Below are 24,887 nucleotides of genomic sequence, written 5' to 3'. Positions count from 1 at the left end.
GCAAGCCCATTGACGGATTCGCGGATTCGCGCTATTAGCGGCTTTTAGTGGCTTATCTGCTGATCGGATCAGCTGATAAGTGGCTTAGCGGCTTAGAAAAAGGGGGGGGAAGGAAAAAAAACCAGCAGAAACTCGCAAGACATTGTCGTCTTGCGAAGCAAGCCCATAGGAGATTCGTTTTGCGAAGCACCTCCAAAACGGAAAATCCTTTCGTCTAGCGGGTTTTCCGTCTTGCGAGGCATTCGTCTTGCGGGGCACCACTGTACTTAAGTCTTTTCGTTGGGCTCTATTCACATCTGACTTGTCACTAAGGACATTGTTCAATGTAAAAGAACAAAAGGGTGGTTTGGGGGGAAGTGGGATGACTTTGGTGTGGGTGTGTGGGTGTGGCAAGGTTAGGTCTGAAGTGTTACATCCCCCTGAAAAGGAACCTCTTCCTGAAGAGAATTAGGATGGCATTCCACCCTTATCCTAAACCAAGCACTGATTCCCAGCCCTATATAAGGAAGCCTTTTAATGTGTAATGTTTTATTATGTTTTTATATGTGTTGGGCGCCACCCAAAGTGGCTGGGGCAACCCAGTCAGATGGGCGGGGTACAGATAATAAAATTATTATTATAATACACACATTGGCATATGGCATCATGGAGTCCTGGAGTCCAGCAGTGACAAAGACAGCAAGTCGGAGACTACAGAGTCATCAGCTAGGAAGGAAGCCTGAGTTCCCAACTGACACTGATAAGACGTTCCTATTTTCATCAACGTTCTCCTATTTTTCTTGGAGAAATGTTGGAGGGTAGGTAATGTTGGTGATGCAAGAGACGACTGAACCTGAAGGCTGGTAGACAGGAGTCCCCTGAACCATAACCACACAAGAATATCCTTGTTGGATCATGCCAGTGGCCCACCTACTTGCTTGTTCCGAAGTTGGAGCCCCTGTGTGTGTGTCGACAGGAAGCATATACTGTATAGTTGTCTCCAAAATCAGGAATTTTGGCTAATAGCTGGTGCTAGAAAGAGGACGGTGTCTTGGGGTGCAGTAAGCGCCTCATGGCATCCTTCACTTCTTTGTTCCTCAGGCAATATATGATAGGGTTGAGCATTGGCGTCACAACATTGTAGAGCACAGTTGCCAAAGTGTCAAAATATACAGAACGGCTGGCACTGGGCCTGTTATAATTGAACATGCAGGTGACATAGAATAAGGTGACCACTGTGAGGTGCGAAGTGCAGGTGGAGAACGCCTTGCGGCGGCCTCGGTTGGTACGGATTCTCAAGATGGCCGCCACGATGTGGACGTAGGAAACCACGATGCAAAGGAAAGGACTGACGCCGAGCAGCAGGGTGACTGCCAGCAAGGTGATTTGGTTGGGGAATGTGTCCGCGCAAGACAGCTTGAGTAGCTGGGGGACGTCGCAGAACAAATGGTCCAGGTTGTGAGAGGCACAGAAGGGCAGGAGAGCGGTCATGGCCGTGTGCAGGACTGAATTGAGGAAGCCGCAGGCCCAGGAGGCTGCCACCAGCTGGGTACACAGCTTTCTGTTCATGAAGATGGTGTACGTAAGTGGGTGGCAGATGGCGACGTATCGGTCATACGCCATCACGGCCAGGAGGAGGCACTCAACCCCTACAAAAGTCACCAAGAAGTAAAGCTGAGCCAAGCAGCCCAGGATAGAGATGGTCTTTGTCTCCGCCAACAGATTCTTGAGCATGTGGGGCAGAGTGACGGAGGAATAGCAAATGTCCAGGAACGACAGGTGCTGGATGAAATAGTACATGGGCGTACGAAGGCCAGAATCTAGCCCTGCGGTCACCAGGATAAGAGCATTGCCCAGCAAGGTGGTGATATACATGGTCAGAAACAGGAGGAAGAACAGGGCTTGGGGTTCCGGGAAGCTGGAGAAGCCCAGGAACACAAATGATGTTGTCGCGGTTTGGTTTCCCATCTGCCTCACCTCCTGTACCTGAAATGTGGGAGAGATTTAGAAGACCAAACGGAGGGACCACACCCATAACTGAAAATCATGCTTATTCCCAGCACACACAAAGCCCCATTCACTTGGTTGTATTTATTTCATCTGTGATCTCCCAAGCACACCATGAGTTACAGCAAGAGCTGGGATAGCTCAAGGGGTAGAGCATGAGACTCTTAATCTCTTCGTCTTGGGATTGAGCCCCACCTTGGGCAAAAAAATATATATCCTGTATTGCAGGGAGTTGGACTAGATGACCCACGTGGTCCCTTCTGACTCTACAATTCTGATTCTATGTAATCTGCCCTTTCCTCCCTATTTGTTTCCTGATCTATAAGATACCCAATTATTCATTTCTGTCTCTCTGTCTCTCCCTTGCACCTTCAGCATCTGTTTCTTTCTTTCCCTCTTTTTCTTCTTTTGCAGCTTGTGATTCAAGCCCAGCCTTTGTCCACTAGATGCCCTGAAGATGTTGCTGGATTATAGCTCCCATCTTCAATGACCATCGGCCATGCTGGCTGGGTCTGATGGGAGTTGGAGTCCCATGACATCTGCAGATGTGGGGCAAGCCTGGTTGAGGCAAGCTGCTCTGCCATCTCTACCGGTTTGTTAGTGACTTCCTCTTCTCTCTCCTTCCTAAACCTCACTTCAACTGCTGCTGCCTCACCAGTGTGCATCACAGCAGAGATTTCTCATCCTTTGCTTCCTCTGTTAGCTTTGCAGTCTCTGCTTCACTTCATACTTCTGCTCTATTGACAAAGCTGCATGAATCCTACAGTGCAGGGCTAGGAAAGCCAATCTGGTGCCCTCCAAGTAGGATTAACATAACACAACTCTCTGAGATGCAGGATGTGTCATATTGGACACCTGGGACCTTGGCTCAAATATTTGTTTGACCATGAAGTTTAGTAACAGTGACTGTAGGCAGTCTTTCAGCCTAAGCTGCCTCAAAGGGTTTTTCTGAGGGGAACTGGGATAGCCCAGTTTTATCAACAGCCATTTAAAAAAATAAAAGCATTTCTTGTAGTGAGTAAGCACTGCTTCAGGTGGGGAAATGCTTGCAAACTGGATGGGAATGAGCTCCATTCCCCACCCTATCTCAGGCACTTGAATTTTGAGTACAAGCAACGTTCATGGGTTTTCTTTTCTTTTTTCCAAGATAGAGATGGGAGGAAAGCTGAGGAACAAGCTGTGAAGTCAATACATTCCACAGTGCCCAGTTTAGTCAGTGGACTCATGTCAGAGTTTTGGAAGCGGGCTATCGTTCTTGGTGGGCAACAGTAAAGTTGCCTAAGGGATCAAAGAGGAATATAAAAAAATTTCCAGCCTTTCCCCCATCCATTTCCTCTGCTTGGTGTTTATAGATGCTACAATCACAGCAAAATCAGAGAAGACAATCCTAAACTAAATTTGTTGGAAGACCAGTGAAGCAAGGCAATTGACAGCAAGAGAGATGCTGGCAATCACTGTTCCAGATGAATCTTCCTGTGTGATTTTCAGCTACTCTGAATTCAAGGTTGCAATGCCAGTGTGGTGTAGTGGTTAAGAGTGGTAGTCTCGTAATCTGGGGAACCGGGTTCGCGTCTCCGCTCCTCCACATGCAGCTGCTGGGTGACCTTGGGCCAGTCACACTTCTTTGAAGTCTCTCAGCCCCACTCACCTCACAGAGTGTTTGTTGTGGGGGAGGAAGGGAAAGGAGAATGTTAGCCGCTTTGAGACTCCTTAAAGGGAGTGAAAGGCGGGATATCAAATCCAAACTCTTCTTCTTCTTCTTCTTCTTTTGAGTCTGCAAACCAATTTAGTTAAAACAGTTCTATGTGATCTTTGCCCCATTGACTTGCCTGGCTTCAATTGCCTTCACATTTATAGACTCAGGCTTGCTTGAAGCTGCTTTAAGTTGAGTGAGGTCAATGGCCCATGTTAGTAAAGTATTTACTCTGACAGGTAGATAGGAACATATGAATCTGCCTTCTGCTGAGACTGGCCAGTGGGCCACAGAGCTCACACAGACAACAGCACTCAAGGATTCCTGGCCAGAGTTTCTCCCAGCCCTAGATCATCCTAACAACCCACAAAACATTATCTAGAGTCTCACCTCAAAACACAAAAGTATGTTGCATTACAGAAGTAGCCAACATGGTGCCCTTGGGATGTGGTTAGACTGAGCTCCATCCTAAGCAGTGACAACAAAATGAAGATGCAAAGCCGAGAGTGAGAACAAGAGATGAATAGGTAGGTAGACCAACAGATGGACAGGGAGCCGGGAAACAAGTTGCATTAAGGACCATAAATATATTTACCAGTGCAGAAGGGGCTCTTTTGTATTATCTCCAGTAAACGCCCATCACACCCCATGAATAAGCCCATGTATATCTTAGTTCTTTGAATACACAAAGCATTTTTAAAAATATCCCAGTGTATTTGCTGCAGATCTGAGGAGCAAACATATCTCAATGCCTTTGGGATTGATTAACTCAAAGGAATTGGTATTCTTAGAGAATTGTTTACTTGCTATAAGAAGTTCCGTCCCCCTTGAGCATTATGTTCCTTGATTGGACCCAGAAGACTTCAAGATCAGCCCAGGACAGCCTATTCTTACAGTGAATAATAATAATAATAATAATAATAATAATAATAATAATAATAATAATAATAATAATATTTATATGCCGGCCATCTGACTAGGTTGCCCCAGCCACTCTGGGCAGCTCCCCCCAAAATATTAAAAACACAATAAAGCAGACTGCACAGGATACAGACTGTACTGTTACATTTCTCCATGTGCAATAGCACTTACTTGAGTTTGGTTTCCTTTGAAAGGAGGCTTATTGCCATTTTGTAATATTTGCATTTATTTACAGATAGACAGGATGAGCATAGGTGGAGGCACAACTTCAGTACTCCAAAAGTCCATCACAGTTCACTGTTCCTGCATCAGATCCATTTTGAAAATCATTGCCACTGGTGTTGCCCAATGAATGGCTTGAAAGCATCAGACTATTCCGCAACATTGTGGAAGATAAACAGATGTGAATCGGCATCTGGGCATAAACTGCTTTGAGCAGGCAATATCAGACAATCTGACTCCCGTTTTGTGGGGAGAAAAATAGATATAAACCTTCCAGTTGGGAGAATTGGCTTGATCCCTAGATCTAAAGTGCGGGGCTAAACATACGCTCCAGCAAGAGAGAGCCTGCAGCAAAGTTTAAAAACACAGAATTGTGCAGCAAGTGAGTGAAGCATTAGAATAAAAGTCTGTGGGACCTTTTAAATATTCTTAACACAGAGAAATCCCTTGTTAAACTCAAATGTCTTTCTCCCTTTATCTGCGTATGTGTGCACAAGAGAGGGAAATGGTAATATTTCCCTTTCCAGTTCCCAAGGAAAAGGTTACTGGGAGGGTAGACTTTTCTCCTAGGAAGAGTTTACACCAGGCATAGGCAAACTCGGCCCTCCATTTGTTTTGGGACTACAGTTCCCATCATCCCTGACCACTGGTCCTGCTAGCTAGGGATCATGGGAGTTGTAGGTCAAAAACATCTGGTGGGCCAAGTTTGCAAATGCCTGGTTTACACTTTTGTTTTCCCTGTTCACATAGCAAAAAGAGCTCAGAGGGAAAAAGAGAGACTGACACATTTGCAGAGGCGTGCAACATTTTTATTTAAGATATTGAAAACCAAATAAACTTCACTGTGCACAACTGGTTCCACACATTTCAAAACATGTTTTGATTTCATGCCAGGATTTCAAAATCTTGCTTCCCAGTTCCAGATCTTTAGGTTACACAGGGCAGCACATAAGCCAGGGATGCCATCTTCATTTCAACATCAGGAAATGGCATTGCATGCAAAGTTGGGTGGGACATGTCCTCCGGCTCACCCATAGCTCTATTCTGGACCTTCTGCTTGTGGAAGCTGCACAGCTCAGTTGGTTAGATTGTGGTGCTGATGACACCCAGGTTGCAGGTTTGATCCCCCTATTGGACCACTGCCTATTCCTGCATTGTAGGGGTTGGACTAGGTGATCCTCAGAGTCCCTTCCAACTCTACAATTCTGGGATTCTGAGGGAGCTGCTGAATTGAGACAATTGTGTTTCCATAACACTTGCCTTTGTGCTGCATTTCTAGGCACAGATTTGGGCTTTCCAGTCCATGTCCAAGCATTTATTTATTTTTGCCCCACCACTTTCCCCATGAAAACCCGCTCTTAGACACTGAATTGGAGCAAATGGCAATTTGTGGAAAACCCGAATTGCTGTTTGTTCCAATTCAGCAGTAGAGACTGGGTTTTCCTGGGGAATGTGGAGGGACAAAAAATGGAAAGTGAATGGACATGGGCCAGGGAAGTGCAGACCTGTGGCATAATCTTTAATGGACTTTAGCCCATATCATAAGACATCTGAAAATGAAGGAATATATGGAAACCTAAGAAGAAATCAGCTAAAGTGCCACAGGAGTCTTTGATGTTTTTGTTCTGGCAGACTAAAACAGGTTCCCTTCTAGAATTTGTTTGCTCAGGTCCTTCATGCTGTGACTACATTTCTCCAGGGCAAACATTCAAAATTCCATAGCAGCTGAATTGCCAAGCTCAAAAGTCAGCGCTCGACATCAGAAATGTTTGTGTTTCGTTATTTCACTATCCATAAACCTCGCTTCCGTATTTTTCAAGACTTTAGGTGACAAATTATAGGTTTTTCTAGACACAAAAGTATTAGTTGAAAAGACACTTGCGGGGACCAGTACAAATGTGCACCTATACAAAAATATACATCAAAAGAAAAGGCCACCTAAGCAAATTTAATAAAACAGAAAAAAAGAAAAAAGAAAAGGCCAGCATTTCTGATATTAAAGGGAGGAGGCTGGTAGGTATCAGAGGTCTCTCTTCCTCCCTGCCACTTTCCTGAAAGCTTGTTTCACATCCTTATTCCTTAAGCTATAGATCAGTGGATTCAACATGGGTGTGATGGTGACATAGAATATGGCAACGTATTTGTCTAGATCTGAGGATGTCTTGGTTTGAGGCTGTAAGTACATTGACATGGCTGTTCCATAGAATATGGTGACCACCATGAGATGTGAACTACAGGTTGAGAAGGCTTTGGCCCGGTTCTCTGTAGATTGCATTTTCAACACAGTGGTGATAATACGGGCATAGGTGACCAAGATGAAGCCGAAGGGAAGAAGCAGAGTAAGGATACTGGTGGCAAACATTGACACCTGGTTTCCACTAGTATCTGAGCAGGCCAACTTGAGCATAACCTGGACCTCACACAGAAAGTGGTTGATAATATTATGCCCACATAGAGAGACCTGTGAGGTGAGAGAAGGTACCAGGATCAGCAGGAAGGAGCTGCCCCATGAAATGGTTGCCATAGCAGTGCAAACCTTATTGCTCATGATGATATTATAGCGCAGGGGGTTGCAAACAGCCACCCAGCGGTCGTAGGACATCATTGCCAGCAGGAGGCATTCTGTCATCCCCAAGAAGAGGGAGATGTACATTTGGGCGTAACAGCCAGAATGGGAAATGGTGGTCTTGGCTGACAGGCAATGAGCCAACATCTGGGGGATGGTGCTGGTAGTATAGCAGATGTCAAGGAAAGACAGGTTGCCAAGGAAGAAGTACATGGGGGTGTGCAGGCGGGGGTCCACCACAGCAAGCAAGAGGAGGAGACCGTTGCCCACCACAGTGATGAGGTAGATGAGGAGAAAGAGGCCAAAGAGGGCGATCTTCGTCTGAGGGTTACTAGAGAGGCCCAGCAGGATGAATTCTGTCGTGGTAGTCTCATTCTCTCTTCTGCCCATGTTATCTACCTCTAAGAGCTTAGCTGGAACTGAAACAGGAAAACAGATTGGAAGTAAATAGCCTCACCTGACCCAAGAGTGCTGCATTAATTTATATTGAGGCTTACATCTTGTATTATTACTGAAGCCTCAAGGCTGCTAAGCAATAATGAGGAAAATAAGAATCAGGAAAACCATCCACAATATTAAGCACCATTAAGTCCAGTTGTGGCCGACTCTGGGCTTGCGGCGCTCATCTCACTTTATTGGCCGAGGGAGCCGGCGTACAGCTTCCAGGTCATGTGGCCAGCATGACTAAGCTGCTTCTGGCGAACCAGAGCAGTGCATGGAAACGCCGTTTACCTTCCCTCCGGAGTGGTACCTATTTATCTACTTACACATTGACGTGCTTTCGAACTGCTAGGTTGGCAGAAGCAAACTAAAAACTGCAAGGAGTGGGAGTTGAAGAAGTCAGGGAGTGGGAAGAGGGGAATGAGTCTTGGAAGCCATCAAATTTCAGTAAAAGCTTGAGAAGAGCAGAAGGGATGCAATGAGTAATTGTGTAGGAGACACAAAAGTGAGAGGCAGCATCAAAAAAACCCCACCACCACCCACTCAACAAAACAATCCAGATTTAGTCATGATTATAGTAGACCCATTTTATATACACACACACACACACACACACACACACACACACACACACACACACACCATACAATTACTGTTGTTGTTGTTTTTAATGTTGTCCACTGGGGGCAGCTCACAGTTTCATCAGCCCATGCATACATACATCTGAAACTAGCACTGAAATCCATGGAACTTATATTAGTCATAATGTGAGCAGAAGTCTGGAAAATGCAACTTAGACTGCACTTCTCCAGCGATTTACTTCTGTCTGATCAGATAGAATTAGGATTACAACTTGAATTCAGATTGAACTCAGTATATTTACAACAAAGGAAATGAAGTCCGCTAACACCCCACCACCATGAAAAACATAATTAACGTGTATAATTTTATTGTCACAAGGCGACACAATGGCCATTAGACTACTTTAAAAGGGAGCTAGAAAATAAGAGAACAAGAAGAATATTCATTGAAAGAAGACTGGAAACTGTTTCCTGATTATATGGGTGAAAATTGTGTACATTTAAAAACACTGGTAGCATTAAGATAAATTCAACAGTGTAAACAAGTTTTGATGGTGTAACAATGGATTGCTGAATGGTTTAGTTCATTTAAAATATGCAGGGATGTACGGTATGCAAAATGAACCACAGAAAGAGAGGAAGGGAAGTCATTGATTTAAGCTTGTTTAAATGAATATTTTGAAATGTAAATTAGAAAAATCTAACAAAAACTATATATATAAAAAATAAAATAGGGAATTACATTAGAAACCTCCCCACACACTGTGGATCAAAGTATCCCCAACTATAAGCTAGAATAGATAAAAATGAAACATCAACATGCAGAGGAGGTATGACTCTGTATACCACATGCTGAGGACAAATTACAAGGGCAAGGGAAATGCCATCAGTTTCATGGTGGCATCAGGGAGGAGGTCCATGACGGGTGACCATTGTTTGAAACAAAGAGTATCAGACGAGATGGACCGCTAGTCTGATCTATCAAGACATTTATTATATTATTACAGGAGACAAAGTAATAACTGATCTTGTCCTAAATTCTCATTTAACATCCTTAGAAGGAAAAGGAAAGACAGTAACTCACCATAGCAATGCCTTAATCTTCCAGAGTTTTTGGCACCCGTTCACAAATTTTCCCTCACTTGTGAAAAATGAAAGACATGAAAATTACCTACAAATATTAGAGAATAGGATACTGTGTGCCATAGTCTGAGCATTTTAAATAAGTCCACAACTATCCCATAGATCAATAAAATTAAAAAGATGCATTGTCTCCATCTAGGGTGGGGGGAGAGAGAAACTGCAGCCAGGAACAGGACATGTTTACGGTAGTTTTCACAACTGACGAAAAACCCCTGATTCGTGAAGGTTTAGATAACAACATTCTCTAACTTGGTCATTTTCCAGGACTGTCTCTTATCCACAGGGAGATAACCCACTCTGTACTGTAGTTCATTAGGGAGGACTTGCACATTAGCAATTAAATAGTTTTTTCTTTCTCCTCAGTGACAAATGTACCCAAAGATCAGGAAAAAACTGTTTATGTATGCAACAACAGCTGCCCACGTGATTTATGCTAAGCACAGGCAAACTCAGCCCTCCAGATGTTTTGGGACTACAATACCCATCATCCCTGACCACTGGTCTTGCTAGCTAGGGATCATGGGAGTTGTAGGTCAAAAACATCTGGCGGGCCAAGTTTGCAAATGCCTGGTTTACACTTTGGTTCTTTCTGCTCACATGGCAAAAAGAGCTCAGAGGGAAAAGGAGAGACTGACACATTTGCAGAGGCGTGCAACATTTTTATTTAAGATATTGAAAACCTAATAAACACGACTGTGCACATCTGGTTCCACACATTTCAAAACATGTTTTGATTTCATGCCAGGATTTCAAAATCTTGCTTCCTAGTTCCAGATCTTTAGGTTACACAGGGCAGCACATAAGCCAGGGATGCCATCTTCATTTCAACATCAGGAAATGGCATTGCATGCAGAGTTGTGTGGGACATGTTTTCTGGCTCACCCATAGCTCTATTCTGGACCTTCTGCTTGTGGAAGCTGCACAGCTCAGTTGATTAGATCGTGGTGCTGATGACGCCAGGGTTGCAGGTTTGATCCCCCTATGGGACCACTGCCTATTCCTGCATTGTAGGTGTTGGACTAGGTGATCCTCAGAGTCCCTTCCAACTCTATAATTCTGGGATTCTGAGGGAGCTGCTGAATTGAGACAATTGTGTTTCCATAACACTTGCCTTTGTGCTGCATTTCCAGGCACAGAATTGGGCTTTCCAGTCCATGTCCAAGCATGTGCTGCATTTTTCGCTGTATAAGATGCACCAGACCATAAGACGCACCTAGTTTTTGGAGGAGGAAAACAAGAAAAAAAAATATTCTGAATCTCAGAAGCCAGAACAAGAAGAGGGATCGCTGCACAGCGAAAGCAGTGATACCTCTTGCTGTTCTAGCTTCTGGGATAGCCTGCGCAGCCTGCATTCGCTCCATAAGACACACACACATTTCCCCTTAATTTTTTGGAGGGAAAAGGTGAGTCTTATGGAGCAAAAAATACGGTATTTATTTTTGCCCCACCACTTTCCCCATGAAAACCCGCTCTTTGACACTGAATTGGAGCAAGTGGCAATTTGAGGAAAACCCAAATTGCTGTTTGTTCCAATTCAGCAGTAGAGACTGGGTTTTCCTGGGGAATGTGGAGGGACAAAAAATGGAAAGTGCGTGGACATGGGCCAGATAAGTGCAGACCTGTGGCATAATCTTTAATGGACTTTAGCTCATATCATCAGACATCTGAAAATGAAGGAATATATGGAAACCTAAGAAGAAATCAGCTAAAGTGCCACAGGAGTCTTTGATGTTTTTGTTCTGGCAGACTAAAACAGGTTCTCTTCTAGAATTTGTTTGCTCAGGTTCTTCATGCTGTGACTACATTTCTCCAGGGCAAACATTCAAAATTCCACAACAGCTGAATTCCCAAGCTAGAAAGTCAGTGCTCGACATCAGAAATTTTTGTGTTTCATTATTTCACTATCCTTAAACCTCGCTTTCCTATTTTGCAAGACTTTAGGTGACAAATTATAGGTTTTTCTAGACACAAAAGTATTAGTTGAAAAGACACTTGCGGGGACCAGTACAAATGTGCACCTATACAAAAATATACATCAAAAGAAAAGGCCAGCATTTCTGATATTAAAGGGAGGTGGCTGGTAGGTATCATAGGTCTCTCTTCCTCCCTGTCACTTTCTGGAAAGCTTGTTTCACATCCTTGTTCCTTAAGCTATAGATCAGTGGATTCAGCATGGGTGTGATGGTGCCATAGAATATAGCAATGTATTTGTCTAGATCTGAGGATGTCTTGGTTTGAGGCTGTAAGTACATTGACATGGCTGTTCCATAGAATATGGTGACCACCATGAGATGTGAACTACAGGTTGAGAAGGCTTTGGCCCTGTTCTCTGTGGATTGCATTTTCAACACGGTGGTGATAATACGGGCGTAGGTGACCAAGATGAAGCCGAAGGGAAGAAGCAGAGTAAGGATACTGGTGGCAAACATTGTCACCTGGTTTCCACTAGTGTCTGAGCAGGCCAACTTGAGCATAGCCTGGACCTCACACGAAAAGTGGTTGAGAACATTATGACCACATAGAGAGGCCTGTGAGGTGACAGAAGGTACCAGGATCAGCAGGAAGGAGCTGCCCCATGAAATGGTTGCCATAGCAATGCAAACCTTATTGCTCATGATGATATTATAGCGCAGGGGGTTGCAAACAGCCACCCAGCGGTCATAGGACATCATCGCCAGCAGGAGGCATTCTGTCGTCCCCAAGAAGAGGGAGATGTACATTTGGGCGTAACAGCCAGAATGGGAAATGGTGGTCTTGGCTGACAGGCAATGAGCCAACATCTGGGGGATGGTGCTGGTAGTATAGCAGATGTCAAGGAAAGACAGGTTGCCAAGGAAGAAGTACATGGGGGTATGCAGGCGGGGGTCCACCACAGCAAGCAAGAGGAGGAGACCGTTGCCCACCACAGTGATGAGATAGATGAGGAGAAAGAGGCCAAATAGGGCGATCTTCGTCTGAGGGTTACTAGAGAGGCCCAGCAGGATGAATTCGGTCATGGTAGTCTCATTCTCTCTTCTGCCCATGTTATCTCCCTCTAAGAGCTTAGCTGGAACTGAAACAGGAAAACAGATTGGAAGTAAATAGCCTCACCTGACCCAAGAGTGCTGCATTAATTTATATTGAGGCTTACATCTTGTATTATTGCTGAAGCCTCAAGGCTGCTAAGCAGTAATGAGGAAAATAAGAATCAGGAAAACCCCACAATATTAGAAGCAAACTAAAAACTGCAAGGAGGGGGAGTTGAAGAAGTCAGGGAGTGGGGAATGAGTCTTGGAAGCCATCAAATTTCATTAAGAGCTTGAGAAGGCAGAAGGAATGCAATGAGTAATTGTGTAGGAGACACAAAATGAGAGGCAGCATCAAAAAACCCCACCCCCTCCCACACAACAATACAACCAGATTTAGTCATGCTTATAGTAGACCCATCACACACACACACAGTACATACAATTATTGTGTTTTTTAATGTAGCCCACTGTGGGTAGCTCATTGTATCATCAGCCCATACATACATACCTCTGAAACTAGCACTGAAATCCATGAAACTTATATTAATCATAACGTGAGCAGAAGTCTGGAAAATGCAACTTAGTCAGACTGCACTTCTCCAGCGATTTACATCTGTCTGATCAGATAGAATTACGATTGGAACTTGAATTCAGATTGAACTCAGTATATTTACAACAAAGGAAAGGAAGTCCTCTAACACCCCACCACCATGAAAAACATAATTAACGTGTATAATCTTATTGTCACAAGGCGACACAATGGCCATTAGACTACTTTAAAAGGGAGCTAGAAAATAAGAGAACAAGAAGAATATTCATTGAAAGAAGACTGGAAACTGTTTCCTGATTATATGGGTGAAAATTGTGTACATTTAAAAACACTGGTAGCATTAAGATAAATTCAACAGTGTAAACAAGTTTGGATGGTGTAACAATGGATTACTGAATGGTTTAGTTCATTTAAAATATGCAGGGATGTACGGTATGCAAAATGAACCACAGAAAGAGAAGAAGGGAAGTCATTGATTTAAGCTTGTTTAAATGAATATTTTGAAATGTAAATTAGAAAAATCTAATAAAAACTATATCTAAAAAATAAAATAAAAGGGAATTAGGAAATAAACCCCCCACAGTGAATCAAAGTATCCCCAACTGTAAGCCAGGATAGATAAAAATGAAACATCAACATGCAGAGGAGGTATGACTCTGTATACCAGATGCTGAGGACAAATTACAAGGCAAGGGAAATGCCATCAGTTTCATGGTGGCATCAGGGAGGAGGTCCATGAGGGGTGACCATTGTTTGAAAAAAAGAGGATCGGACGAGATGGACCATTGGCCTGATCTATCAAAACATTTATTATATTATTACAGGAGACAAAGTAATAACTGGTTCTGTCCTAAATTCTCATTTAACATCCTTAGAAGGAACAGGAAAGACAGTAACTCACCATAGCAATGCCTTAATCTTCCAGAGTTTTTGGCACCCGTTCACAAATTTTCCCTCAGTTGTGAAAAATGAAAGAAATGCAAATTACCTACAAATATTAGAGAATAGGATACTGTGTGCCATAGTCTGGGCATTTTAAATAAGTCCACAACTATCCCATAGATCAATGAAATTTAAAAAATGCATTGCCTCCATCTAGGGTGAGGGAAGAAAGAAGCTGCAGCCAGGAACAGGACATGTTTGTGGTAGTTTTCACAACTGACGAAAAACTCCTGATTCATTCAAGGTTTAGATAAAAACATTCTCTAACTTGGTCACTTTCCAGGATTGTCATCTTATCCACAGGGAGATAATCCACTCTGTACTGTAGTTCATTAGAGAGCACTTGCACATTAGCAATTAAATTTTTCCCCCCTCCTCAGTGACAAATGTACCCAAAGATCAGGAAAAAACTGTTTATTTATGCAACAACAGCTGCCCAGACAATTTATGCTAGGCACAGGCAAACACGGCCCTGCAGATGTTTTGGGACTACAATTCCCATCATCCTTGACCACTGGTCCTGCTAACTAGGGATCATGGAAGTTGTAGGCCAAAAACATCTGGAGGGCCGAGTTTGCAAATGCGTGATTTATGCACAAAGATGGAAATAAGAAACAGTCCCAACCAAGGAGGATTGGCAGATGAAATTGATGTACTATGCAGGGATGGCTAAACTCACATAAGGAAACAGGAAGAAAAAAATTCAGTAAAGAATGGGGAAATTTGTGGACTATTTGAAAAATTATTGTGAACAACTTAAATCATTAGCAGGCTTAGCATAAACTGAGCAGTTAAGATATAAATGAAATAGAATTTTTAGGAGAAAAACAAATTAATAAGGAATTAATTTGGATATGTAGCAGTAAAGATAAAATTTAAGGAGCCAAAGAGAGGAAATATAATCAAATTGTAGGTTTGTTTTCTTTCTTTCTTCTGTAATTAAACTTGTATGTTTGTTGTAAAACTGAAAAACGATTTAAAGAAAATACACAGACAAATGAAGAGGAGGACACAGAGGAGTAGAGAAGGGGTATATTGGAAACCTAATATTGGAGTCATCCTCTTAAAAAGTATAACAGTAGGGATTTTCATCCAATTTTATTCATTCAGAATCAAATCAAATTCTGCTTTATCTTGGGGTAGGGTATGTGGCTTCCCACCACTATCTCCAGTGCCCCAGAATGACACAAGTTCTAGTGGCATTCTGGGAAAGACCTTCTCAGTCATTATGTCATTTTTGTTAAGGTTCTGATCATGCCCATTGGGTACCATAGGTTGTGACCAATATTAATCATTTTCAGAATAGACCTATTGAAATGAATGCCGATCATTAATCTAGGTACATTATTTTCAATCAGTCTACTCTGAGGAGAACTTAGTTTAAGACAACCCCAAGTTATAGAAAACTATAATTATTGTCTTCCTCAATCACTGTGCATTTCTTATTTTATTATTATTTTTTAATTCATTTTGTTTCTCATGCAGTTGCTTGAGGTTGCTATTATGTTTCCAGAGGTACATAAACTCACAATCACAACTGCTTTTCATACTTAACACATTTCAACATGGTATAAATACAACTATTACTTCACGAAAGGAATAAGTTGGTTTATTATTTTAACCAACAGAAATTAGAATCCAGACTAAAGTATCAAAATGAATACATGCCATCACCAATAAATAGAGGATTAAAATGCTAAAGCCATAAACGAACACAAAGCGTAATTGTATTTTGGCATACTTTGAAAACTAATATGACGTACAACTGTGCTAAAGAATTGGATGTTGCTTTAGTAATGCAGTAGGTACCAGAAGGCACAATTTCAGCAAGTGCTTGTTCAAGTTAATTTTTCTGTAAGAGATCTAACTAGATTTGAAAGATGTGCTCTAGAAGCAGGGACGCGGACTTATAAAAAATATTGGGGGGGCCCGGGAAAGCTCATGAATAATAAATAAGCTCATGAATATGCAAATAAAGTGGCGCCGCCTCCTCGTGAGCGAATAGGGGAGAGCGTGCTGTGCCTATTAATCAGCTCCGAAGGAAATTGGGTGGAGCTTTTGCTCGGGAGGGAGGGCAGGAGGCATGCAGCCCGACCCTGTGCATTTTGGGCTGGGGGAGGGGCAGTGATGGCGCTCTGCTGGAGGGGCGCCGGAGATTATTGGGGGGGCGGAGCCCCCCCAAACGAATTTTTGAGGGGGCTCGGGCCCCCTCAAGCCCCATGGAGTCGGCGCCTATGTCTAGAAGCCATTTTATGCCAAGTCTTAAAAGCATCTTCAATCTGTCAGTGTGCATCTTTTGGTGAAGAAAGTATTGATCTGACGTGTAAAGATCTTTCCTATTCTAATTGATTCAAGAGGGTTCTGGAAGCTTCCCTGTGTGATACAAACTAGTGCAAGCTGGAAGTTTCTAGCTGACACGTAAGTTTCTATTCTGCCTAGAAACAAGCAGAAGGTTCCTGATGTTTGGGTTCTTCCTTCAGAGAAGCTGAACAGCTGGTTTAAACTGATTCTATTATCTCTTCCACTCGTGGTCATGCTGACTATAATAAAAGGCCAGAAAGAGCCTGAGTTTCACTTTCTATCTTTCTCTTTCCTTCTGGTGTGGTGTTCTGTACATAGTATGCTTAGTGTTAAGGTTTTAGTCTTACTATAAGTTGTTGTAAGTTTAGGTTAAGTCTGCTGCAACTGGATTTCTTATGGACAGTACCAATCCTGAATGTATGGATTTGTGACCATTAGGCGCATTTACCTTCAGTAGCAGTAGTAAAACTCTGCTGGATGGAATATTAATTGCCTGTGGTCTATTTTGGGGAAATCCTGCAAAGTGCTATGTCTTTTTTACTCTGCTAACTATACGCTGGAGTTCTGCTCTGGATCAATATGAGCAGAATTCATGACACAATCTTGACATTAAAACTATGGAGGTGGCCTAAGAGCAAGTTATTTTTTGTTGGAAGAGAGGACTTAGCTAATGTTGCAGTGGACAAGCAACATTGTGAATGACCTTAACTTGTAACAATACAAACAAAACTAAATTTTAAACAATACCTTGCAATCATTTTGTGAATAATAATAATAATAATTTATTATTTGTATCCCGCCCGTCTGGCTGGGTTTCCCCAGCCACTCTGGGCGGCTTCCAACAAAGATTAAAAATACATTAAAATGTTACACATTGAAAACTTCCCTGAACAGGGCTGCCTTCAGATATCTTCTAAATGTCAGGTAGTTGTTTATTTCTTTGACATCTGATGGGAGGGCATTCCACAGGGTGGGTGCCACTACTGAGAAGGCCCTCTGCCTGGTTCCCTGTAGCTTTGCTTCTTGCAGTGAGGGAACCACCAGAAGGCCCTCAGAGGTGGACCTCAGTGTCTGGGCTGAATGATGGGGGTGGAGACGCTCATTCAGGTATACTGGGCCGAGGCCATTTAGGGCTTTAAAGGTCAACACCAACACTTTGAATTGTGCTCAGAAGCACAATTCTTTACTTCTCAGTAGCTGCCTGGTGTTTACATCCAGTCTCATAACGATAATATAGCATTTGGGAAGAAAAATGAAGCCCGGTAATGCAATATTGGAGACTAAGGTGGAGAAGATCTCCACAGTCACCATATATTTTCCTTTGGCGCTCAAGTAACAATGCAGAAATCACACATGGACACATTGGCGGAGGAAGGGGTGTGTGGTGAGTGTGGTCCACCCCTGGTGTCATCACTGAGGGGGGATGACATCGCCGCCCCGCCCCCCTCCTGGGACACTTACCCCGCCCCGGGTGCACAGCTAGCTCCACCTCTGCATGGACATAGGAAAAAACAACCCCAACCGCTCCCCCCCAAAAGACCCACATGCTGAAGGAGATAAACTTGAATCCTGATTGAGTCATGCTTTGAACCAGTGCTTGGAAAGTTAATTTTTAAAATGAATTTTTTCCGGTTCCCATTCTTCCCTCCAAAAAGGAATTCATTCCAGTTCAAGTTCACCTCCTCCAAAAAGGAACTAATCCTGCTCCAGTTCAATTCACAATTCAATTCACAAATGATCCACGTGGTCCTTGGCAGGTTTTTTTTTCAGGCTTCAGAATTTTGCTAGCTGCTCTGCTAAATTACAAAATATACTTAAGAATATCAAGAAAGCGTCAACACACACACACACACACACACAGTGTAATGTGAACAATGGTTTTATTTGTTTTCCCCAACAATTGATCTTTAAGCTTAAAAATAATCATTTTTCAGAGAGATGATGATGATGATGATGATAATAATAATAATAATAATAATAATGATAATACCACCACCCCACCCATCTGGCTGGGTTTCACCAGCCACTCTAGGCAGCTTACAGCATATATAAAGAATTGTAAAGCATCAGACATTAAAAATTTCCTGATACAGGGCTGCCTTCAGATGGCTTATAAAAGTCAGATAGTTGTTTATTTGGGAGGGTGTTCCACAGGGCAGGCACCACTACCGAAAAGGCCCTCCCTCGTTCCTTGTAACATCATTTTTCACAGTGAAGGAACCGCCAGAATGCCATTGGAGCTGGACATCAGTGAACTGAACGATGGGGCTGGAGACGCTCCTTCAGGTCAGGCCAAGGCCGTATTAAATGGTAAATACAATGGTCACAATCAAACACAGAGCTAAATCCGATTAAATTTTCTTAAGTTTTAACAAATTAAAACTTAAATTGCATTGAATTAAAAATTGCCCAAAGTTCCACTGCTAAAGGAATTTAATTCTTGTTCAGTTCACCAGGAAATTATAAGGTACTTTCAGGTGTAATTAATTTTGAAGTATTCAGTTATTAGTTAATCTGCATTAGCTAATTCCTAGGACTAACTTGAATTCAGTGGGGCTAACTACCGAGTAGACATGTATGGGAATGTTCCATAACACAGGAGTAACATAATCTGGATCCAGCCCAATGAAATGTTTAGATATGCATCATAAACTGTATATGTAAAAGGATATTTAACAGTTTATGTAAAAGTTTAAAAGATAAACCAAAGGAATGGATAAGTAAGATCCCACAAGGTATCACAATGTCTTCAGGGGCTAAGGCTGCTGTGGTTTCTAACTTTTAAAACCCAAGATGCTTCATAGATAATTGCTCAGTGGGGAATAGGAAGGGCTCAATATAGCTCAAACGTGAGAACCTGAACTTAAGTAACTTTTATCCAAAGTTCTTAAACCTTTCCCATGACTAAATGTTTTCTTACTTTTTGCAGGAAGATTACACAGCAGTGGAGGTAAGATGCATGGAAGAGATGGGATCCAATTTAGAAAACATCAGTCTTGTAGGGAGTTTTTTAGGATTATTTTTTCTCTATGTTTTTAGCTTGGAAGGACAAATAAAAGAGTCTCTCATGGTGAAAATGCTCCTAATTTTGAGAGCTAATTCCGAGAGCAGTAAGCTTCATTAGGCACCTGCCAAGGCCCACAGTCATTTTATTTTAATATGTATTTTTTTAATAACTGCTGGTTTTACTTGCATTTTGAAAAATGTTTAGGTTGCCTTGTTTTAAACATCTGATGTATAAATCATTGTCATTTTCTTTATAAACTGCTTAGGTGTTTTTTTTAATAATTAAGCAGTATATAATTCCTGTTTAATAAAGAAAAAAACCACTCTCTTATCTTTTAAAACTGCCCTGGAAATCCTGATGAAGGCATGTATATAAATCTTTTAAAATAAAGCAAACATCTTGATTTCAATGGGAGTTAAATATGCCTAAATCTAGATCCAGCCAATTGCATTTTTGTGAAACTTTGTGAATTGCTATTGCATAGTTAGACTATAAAATCTATGCTGGGGTGATGGCTAATAGATTTAAAAAGACTCTAAACAAAATAATCAGCAGAGACCAGGCGGGCTTCTTACCGGATAGACATATAAAAGACAATACAAGAACAATAATTGACCTGTTGGAGTATGTGGAAATGAAACCAAGTAAAAAGATGGCCATATTATTGATTGAAAGCTTTTGATAGAGTATCATGGAATTTCCTATTGGAAACTTTCAAAGGTCTGGACATAGGGGAGAAAATAATTAATGGAATTAGGGCGATATATGATAACCAAAAAGCAAAATTGCTAATAAATAATGAGATCACAGAAGAGTTCAGCATTGAAAGGGGGACAAGACAGGGGTGCCCTCTCTCCCCACTTCTTTTTATTGCCACCTTGGAACCACTTTTAATAGCAATAAGAAAAGATAAAAACATAAGAGGAATTAACCTAGGAACTCGATACTACAAAATTAGAGCCTTTGCAGATGCTGTAATCGTAACCACTGAAAACCCAGTGGAAAGTATCCAAAAAACGCTTGCACAACTGGAAGAATTTGGGAAGGTCTCTGGGTTCAAACTGAATAAAGGAAAATCCAAATTATTAACGAAAAATTTACGTAAGTCGGAACAAGAGGAACTGGAAAATACAACAGGTTTAAAGGTAGCCAATAAGGTAAATTATTTGGGGGTTTGGATCACCAATAAGAATATAAACTTATATAAGGACAATTATGAGAAGAAGTGGAAGGAAATAAAACAAGAATTAGAGACTTGGGGAAAATTGAATTTGTCCCTGTGGGGAAGAATATCCACAGTTAAAATGATGGTATTGCCAAAGATGATTTTTATGTTCCAAACAATACCTATAATTAGAGGCGTAAAGTGTTTTAAGGGATGGCAGAAAGACCTTGCCAAGTTTATTTGGCAAGGGAAAAAACCACGCATAAAATTTAAGCTACTAACAGAGTTGAAGGAAAAAGGAGGCTTTGCAGTCCCTGACCTTAAACTGTACTTTGAGGCAGCATGCTGGACATGGATTAAGGACTGGATATTAATTAAAAACACGGAAGTCCTAGATCTGGAGGGGTGGGATATTGTGTACGGGTGGCATGGCTACATAGGCTATGACAAGGTTAAATCCCACAAAGGATTTTTAAATCATATTGTGAGAAGGGCATTATATGAAGTATGGGAGAGGAGTAAAAACTCAGTAGTAACCAAAACACCATGGTGGCTGTCACCAATGGAATCTATGTCAGTTCACAGGATAAATATGAACAGCGATTGGCTAACATATAAGGATTTAGTAGAGGAAACAAGTAGTGATCCGAAAATAAAGGACCTAAGTGAATTGAAACAGAAGGGAATAACCTGGCTGGAGTATTATCAACTAAAAGCCACCCTTGAAAAGGATAAAAAAACCAAAGGATTTGACAAAAAAATATCCTATCTGGAGAAGGATATTTTATATAATAATCAAAAGACACTTTCAAAAATATACAAACTACTTTTGAATTGGCAAAGAAAGGAGGAAGATATCAAAGAAATTACAGTAAAATGGGAGAGGGACCTGGGACATACGATCAAACCCAATATTTGGAATGAATTATGGACTAAAAATATAAAATTCACGGCTTGCTTCCTTATAAGGGAAAATCTTATGAAAATGTACTATAGGTGGTACCTGACCCCTGTAAAACTTGCAAAAATAAATAAATCAAACAAACAATAACAAGTGCTGCCGATGTAAGGAACAGATAGGAACATACTACCATATGTGGTGGTCCTGTCTAGAGATACAAAGATTTTGGAACATGATTTATGAAGAGATAAAGAGATTGATAAAAACTACATTTACCGTATTTTTCGCCCTATAAGACGCACTTTTTCCCCTCCAAAAATGAAGGGGAAATGTGGGTGCGTCTTATGGGGCGAATGCAGGCTTTCGCTGAAGCCTGGAGAGCGAGAGCGGTAGGTGCGCACCGACCCCTCTCGCTCTCCAGGCTTCGCGGACCTCTCCTCAAGCAGCGGGAACGTTCCCACTGCTTGGGGAGAGTTGCCGGCATCCCGAAGCCTGCAAGCGCTGATCCCAGCACGTGCAGGCTTCGCGGATCTCTCCCCAAGCAGCGGGAACGTTCCCACTGCTTGGGGAGAGTTGCAGGCATCCCGAAGCCTGCAAGCGCTGATCCCAGCACGTGCAGGCTTCGCGGATCTCTCCCCAAGCAGCGGGAACGTTCCCACTGCTTGGGGAGAGTTGCAGGCATCCCGAAGCCTGCAAGCGCTGATCCCAGCACGTGCAGGCTTCGCGGATCTCTCCCCAAGCAGCGGGAACGTTCCCACTGCTTGGGGAGAGTTGCAGGCATCCCGAAGCCTGCGCGCGCTGATCCCAGCACGCGCAGGCTTCGCGGATCTCTCCCCAAGCAGCGGGAACGTTCCCACTGCTTGGGGAGAGTTGCAGGCATCCCGAAGCCTGCGCGCGCTGATCCCAGCACGCGCAGGCTTCGCGGATCTCTCCCCAAGCAGCGGGAACGTTCCCACTGCTTGGGGAGAGTTGCAGGCATCCCGAAGCCTGCCCGCGCTGATCCCAGCACGTGCAGGCTTCGCGGATCTCTCCCCAAGCAGCGGGAACGTTCCCACTGCTTGGGGAGAGTTGCAGGCATCCCGAAGCCTGCCCGCGCTGATCCCAGCACGTGCAGGCTTCGCGGATCTCTCCCCAAGCAGCGGGAACGTTCCCACTGCTTGGGGAGAGTTGCAGGCATCCCGAAGCCTGCGCGCGCTGATCCCAGCACGTGCAGGCTTCGCGGATCTCTCCCCAAGCAGCGGGAACGTTCCCACTGCTTGGGGAGAGTTGCAGGCATCCCGAAGCCTGCGCGCGCTGATCCCAGCACGCGCAGGCTTCGCGGATCTCTCCCCAAGCAGCGGGAACGTTCCCACTGCTTGGGGAGAGTTGCAGGCATCCCGAAGCCTGCGCGCGCTGATCCCAGCACGTGCAGGCTTCGCGGATCTCTCCTCAAGCAGCGGGAACCACCGCTGGGCTCCCACGGCTTGCAGAGAGCTGCCTGTTTGGGGGCTGGGGTCGGGGGAAGCTCGGGCTGCCCCAGCCCCGCGCCTGGGGGGGAAATAATTTTTTCCCTTTATTTCCCCCCCAAAAAACTAGGTGCGTCTTAAGGGCCGGAGCATCTTATGGGGCGCAAAATACGGTAGCAAGAAACCGGAAGAATTTTTACTAGGAATGGTTTCAGATAATATTCCCCAAAACAAAACTAGGCTATTTATGTATGCAACGTCAGCAGCAAGGGTTATAGTGGCAAAACACTGGAAAGATAAAAATACACCCACTGAAGAGGAATGGGTAGTCAGATTGTGTGAGTACTTGGAGCTCGCAAAGCTGACAGATGCAATAAGAGATAAACCTAAAAAATTGGTGAAAGAAGAATGGGAATGTTTAAATAATTATTTAGGGGACAAGGGCTCAACAAGAAAGAGATAATTGATAAGAATAATGATCTGTTGTGAGCTTGACGGAAGTGTACAATAGATGAGCTTTCCTGCTTTGGCTCATCTTCCTTTTTTTTCTTTTTTCTTTTTTTTATCTTTCCCATAGTTGCTTATGTTCTGTGTCATGTACTTTGATATTTTTTGGTAGGTTTTTTTTAGTTTTTTTGTCATTGCTATTAAGGAATTTTCCTTTGTAATTTTGGTTGTCTATATTTATATGTACCTGTTTAAAGCAAAATAAAAGTTTAAAAATATTTCACTGTAAATCCATCCGGTCCTGGTGCTTTTCCACTTTTTTTAAAAAAAAAACTTCTTTTTTTTTTTAGTTGCTTTATTGCATCTTTACTTTCTTCTTCCTCTATTACTCCATTTAACCGTTCTTTTCTGTCGGAATTTGTTGCACTCCTTTCTGTTTCAAAAATTCCTCTATCTTCTTTGCATCTTCTTTTCCAGTTTTTTGTAATACAATTGTTTATAAAAATTAACAAATCTTTTTCTGATTTTCTACTTCTTTTCTGTCCAATATTATTTTATTTATTGTGCTTTGAGCTTTTTTTTTAATTTGCCATGCCAACCATTTACCTGATTTATTGGCATATTCAAAATTCTTTGGTCTCATTCTTTTTATATTCCATTCCACTTCTTGATTAATTATATTGCAAATTGCCTTTGTAACATCTTAATGTTCTGATTAATTTTTCCATCTTTCGGATTTTTTATTAGCTTTTTTTATTTTCCATAATCTGATTTAAAATCTCTTTTTTCTCTTTCTCTCTAAACTTTTTTCTGATGCTGTTTTGTTGTATAAAGAAACATCGCTTAACAGTTTTACTAGCATCCCAAACAACATTCATTTGGGTTTCTTTATTACAATTATTTACAAAATACTCTGTTAGCATCCTCTGAGCCTCCTCATTTATTTTTTCATCTTCTAACAAATTTTCATTTAATCTCCATCAAAAAGTCTTTTCCTCTAATTCTTTTAATTCACACTTAATTGTGATCTGAAAGTATCTTTGGTTGGATTTCTATTTTTGTAACTCTAGGTGTTAGTTCACTGGATATCTACACATAGTCATTTCTTGAAGTCGGTTGATTTGGTTCTGAAAAATACGTAAACTGCTTATCTAATGGGTGTCTCAGTTTCCAAACATCTATCAAATTGCAATTCTCTATCATAGAGAAACAAAGTCTTTGGTAACTTCCCTTCTTTTATTTTCTCTTTTTTGCTTGACCTATCCATTTCCAACGAAACCACTCCATTCATATCTCCCATGATTATAATTTTTTGATCCATAAATTCAAACAGTTTTTATTCCAAATCTTTATAAAATTCCATTTTACTGCCATTTGGTGCATAAATTCCGACAATTATCATTTTTTCACCTTGCCAGTTGACTTGTACTGCAATTATTCTGCCTTCTTCATCTTTAAAGATTTGCTGAACTTCTAATTTGTTTTTTACATACATCACCACTCCTCTCTTCTTACTTTTATCTGATGAGACAAACACATTTCTTAATTTTTTGTTGATTAATACACTA

The 24,887-nt window shown here is 42.1% G+C and overlaps 3 protein-coding genes across 3 annotated transcripts; all 3 read right to left on the bottom strand.

Annotated features, from left to right (window-relative positions):
• Positions 1 to 1,011: 1,011 nt before the first annotated feature.
• On the bottom strand, positions 1,012 to 1,947 carry LOC308571668 (olfactory receptor 5V1-like; the record flags this gene model as incomplete). Its single annotated transcript, XM_081167314.1, has 1 exon — positions 1,012 to 1,947. One exon carries the CDS (start codon positions 1,945 to 1,947, stop codon positions 1,012 to 1,014), a length of 936 nt encoding a protein of 311 aa, XP_081023440.1.
• Positions 1,948 to 5,674: 3,727 nt separating this feature from the next.
• On the bottom strand, positions 5,675 to 7,778 carry LOC308570549 (olfactory receptor 13H1-like; the record flags this gene model as incomplete). The annotated part of the gene is made up of 1 exon (XM_081165456.1): positions 5,675 to 7,778. The coding sequence occupies one exon, from the start codon at positions 7,776 to 7,778 to the stop codon at positions 6,843 to 6,845; it is 936 nt and encodes a 311-aa protein (XP_081021582.1). The 3' UTR covers positions 5,675 to 6,842.
• A 3,513-nt stretch (positions 7,779 to 11,291) lies between these two features.
• LOC308570545 (olfactory receptor 13H1-like) lies at positions 11,292 to 14,075 on the bottom strand. Its single transcript, XM_081165454.1, has 2 exons — positions 14,013 to 14,075; positions 11,292 to 12,605 (listed from the first exon to the last, which is right to left on the bottom strand). Exon 2 carries the CDS (start codon positions 12,574 to 12,576, stop codon positions 11,641 to 11,643), a length of 936 nt encoding a protein of 311 aa, XP_081021580.1. The 5' UTR covers positions 12,577 to 12,605; positions 14,013 to 14,075; the 3' UTR covers positions 11,292 to 11,640.
• Positions 14,076 to 24,887: the final 10,812 nt, after the last annotated feature.

This window comes from Podarcis bocagei, assembly GCF_964188305.1.
Source record: "Podarcis bocagei genome assembly, chromosome: 13".
Lineage (NCBI taxonomy): Eukaryota > Metazoa > Chordata > Lepidosauria > Squamata > Lacertidae > Podarcis > Podarcis bocagei.
The sequence above is the reverse complement of the archived record's forward strand: the minus strand, read 5'-3'. Positions and strand labels throughout refer to the sequence as shown.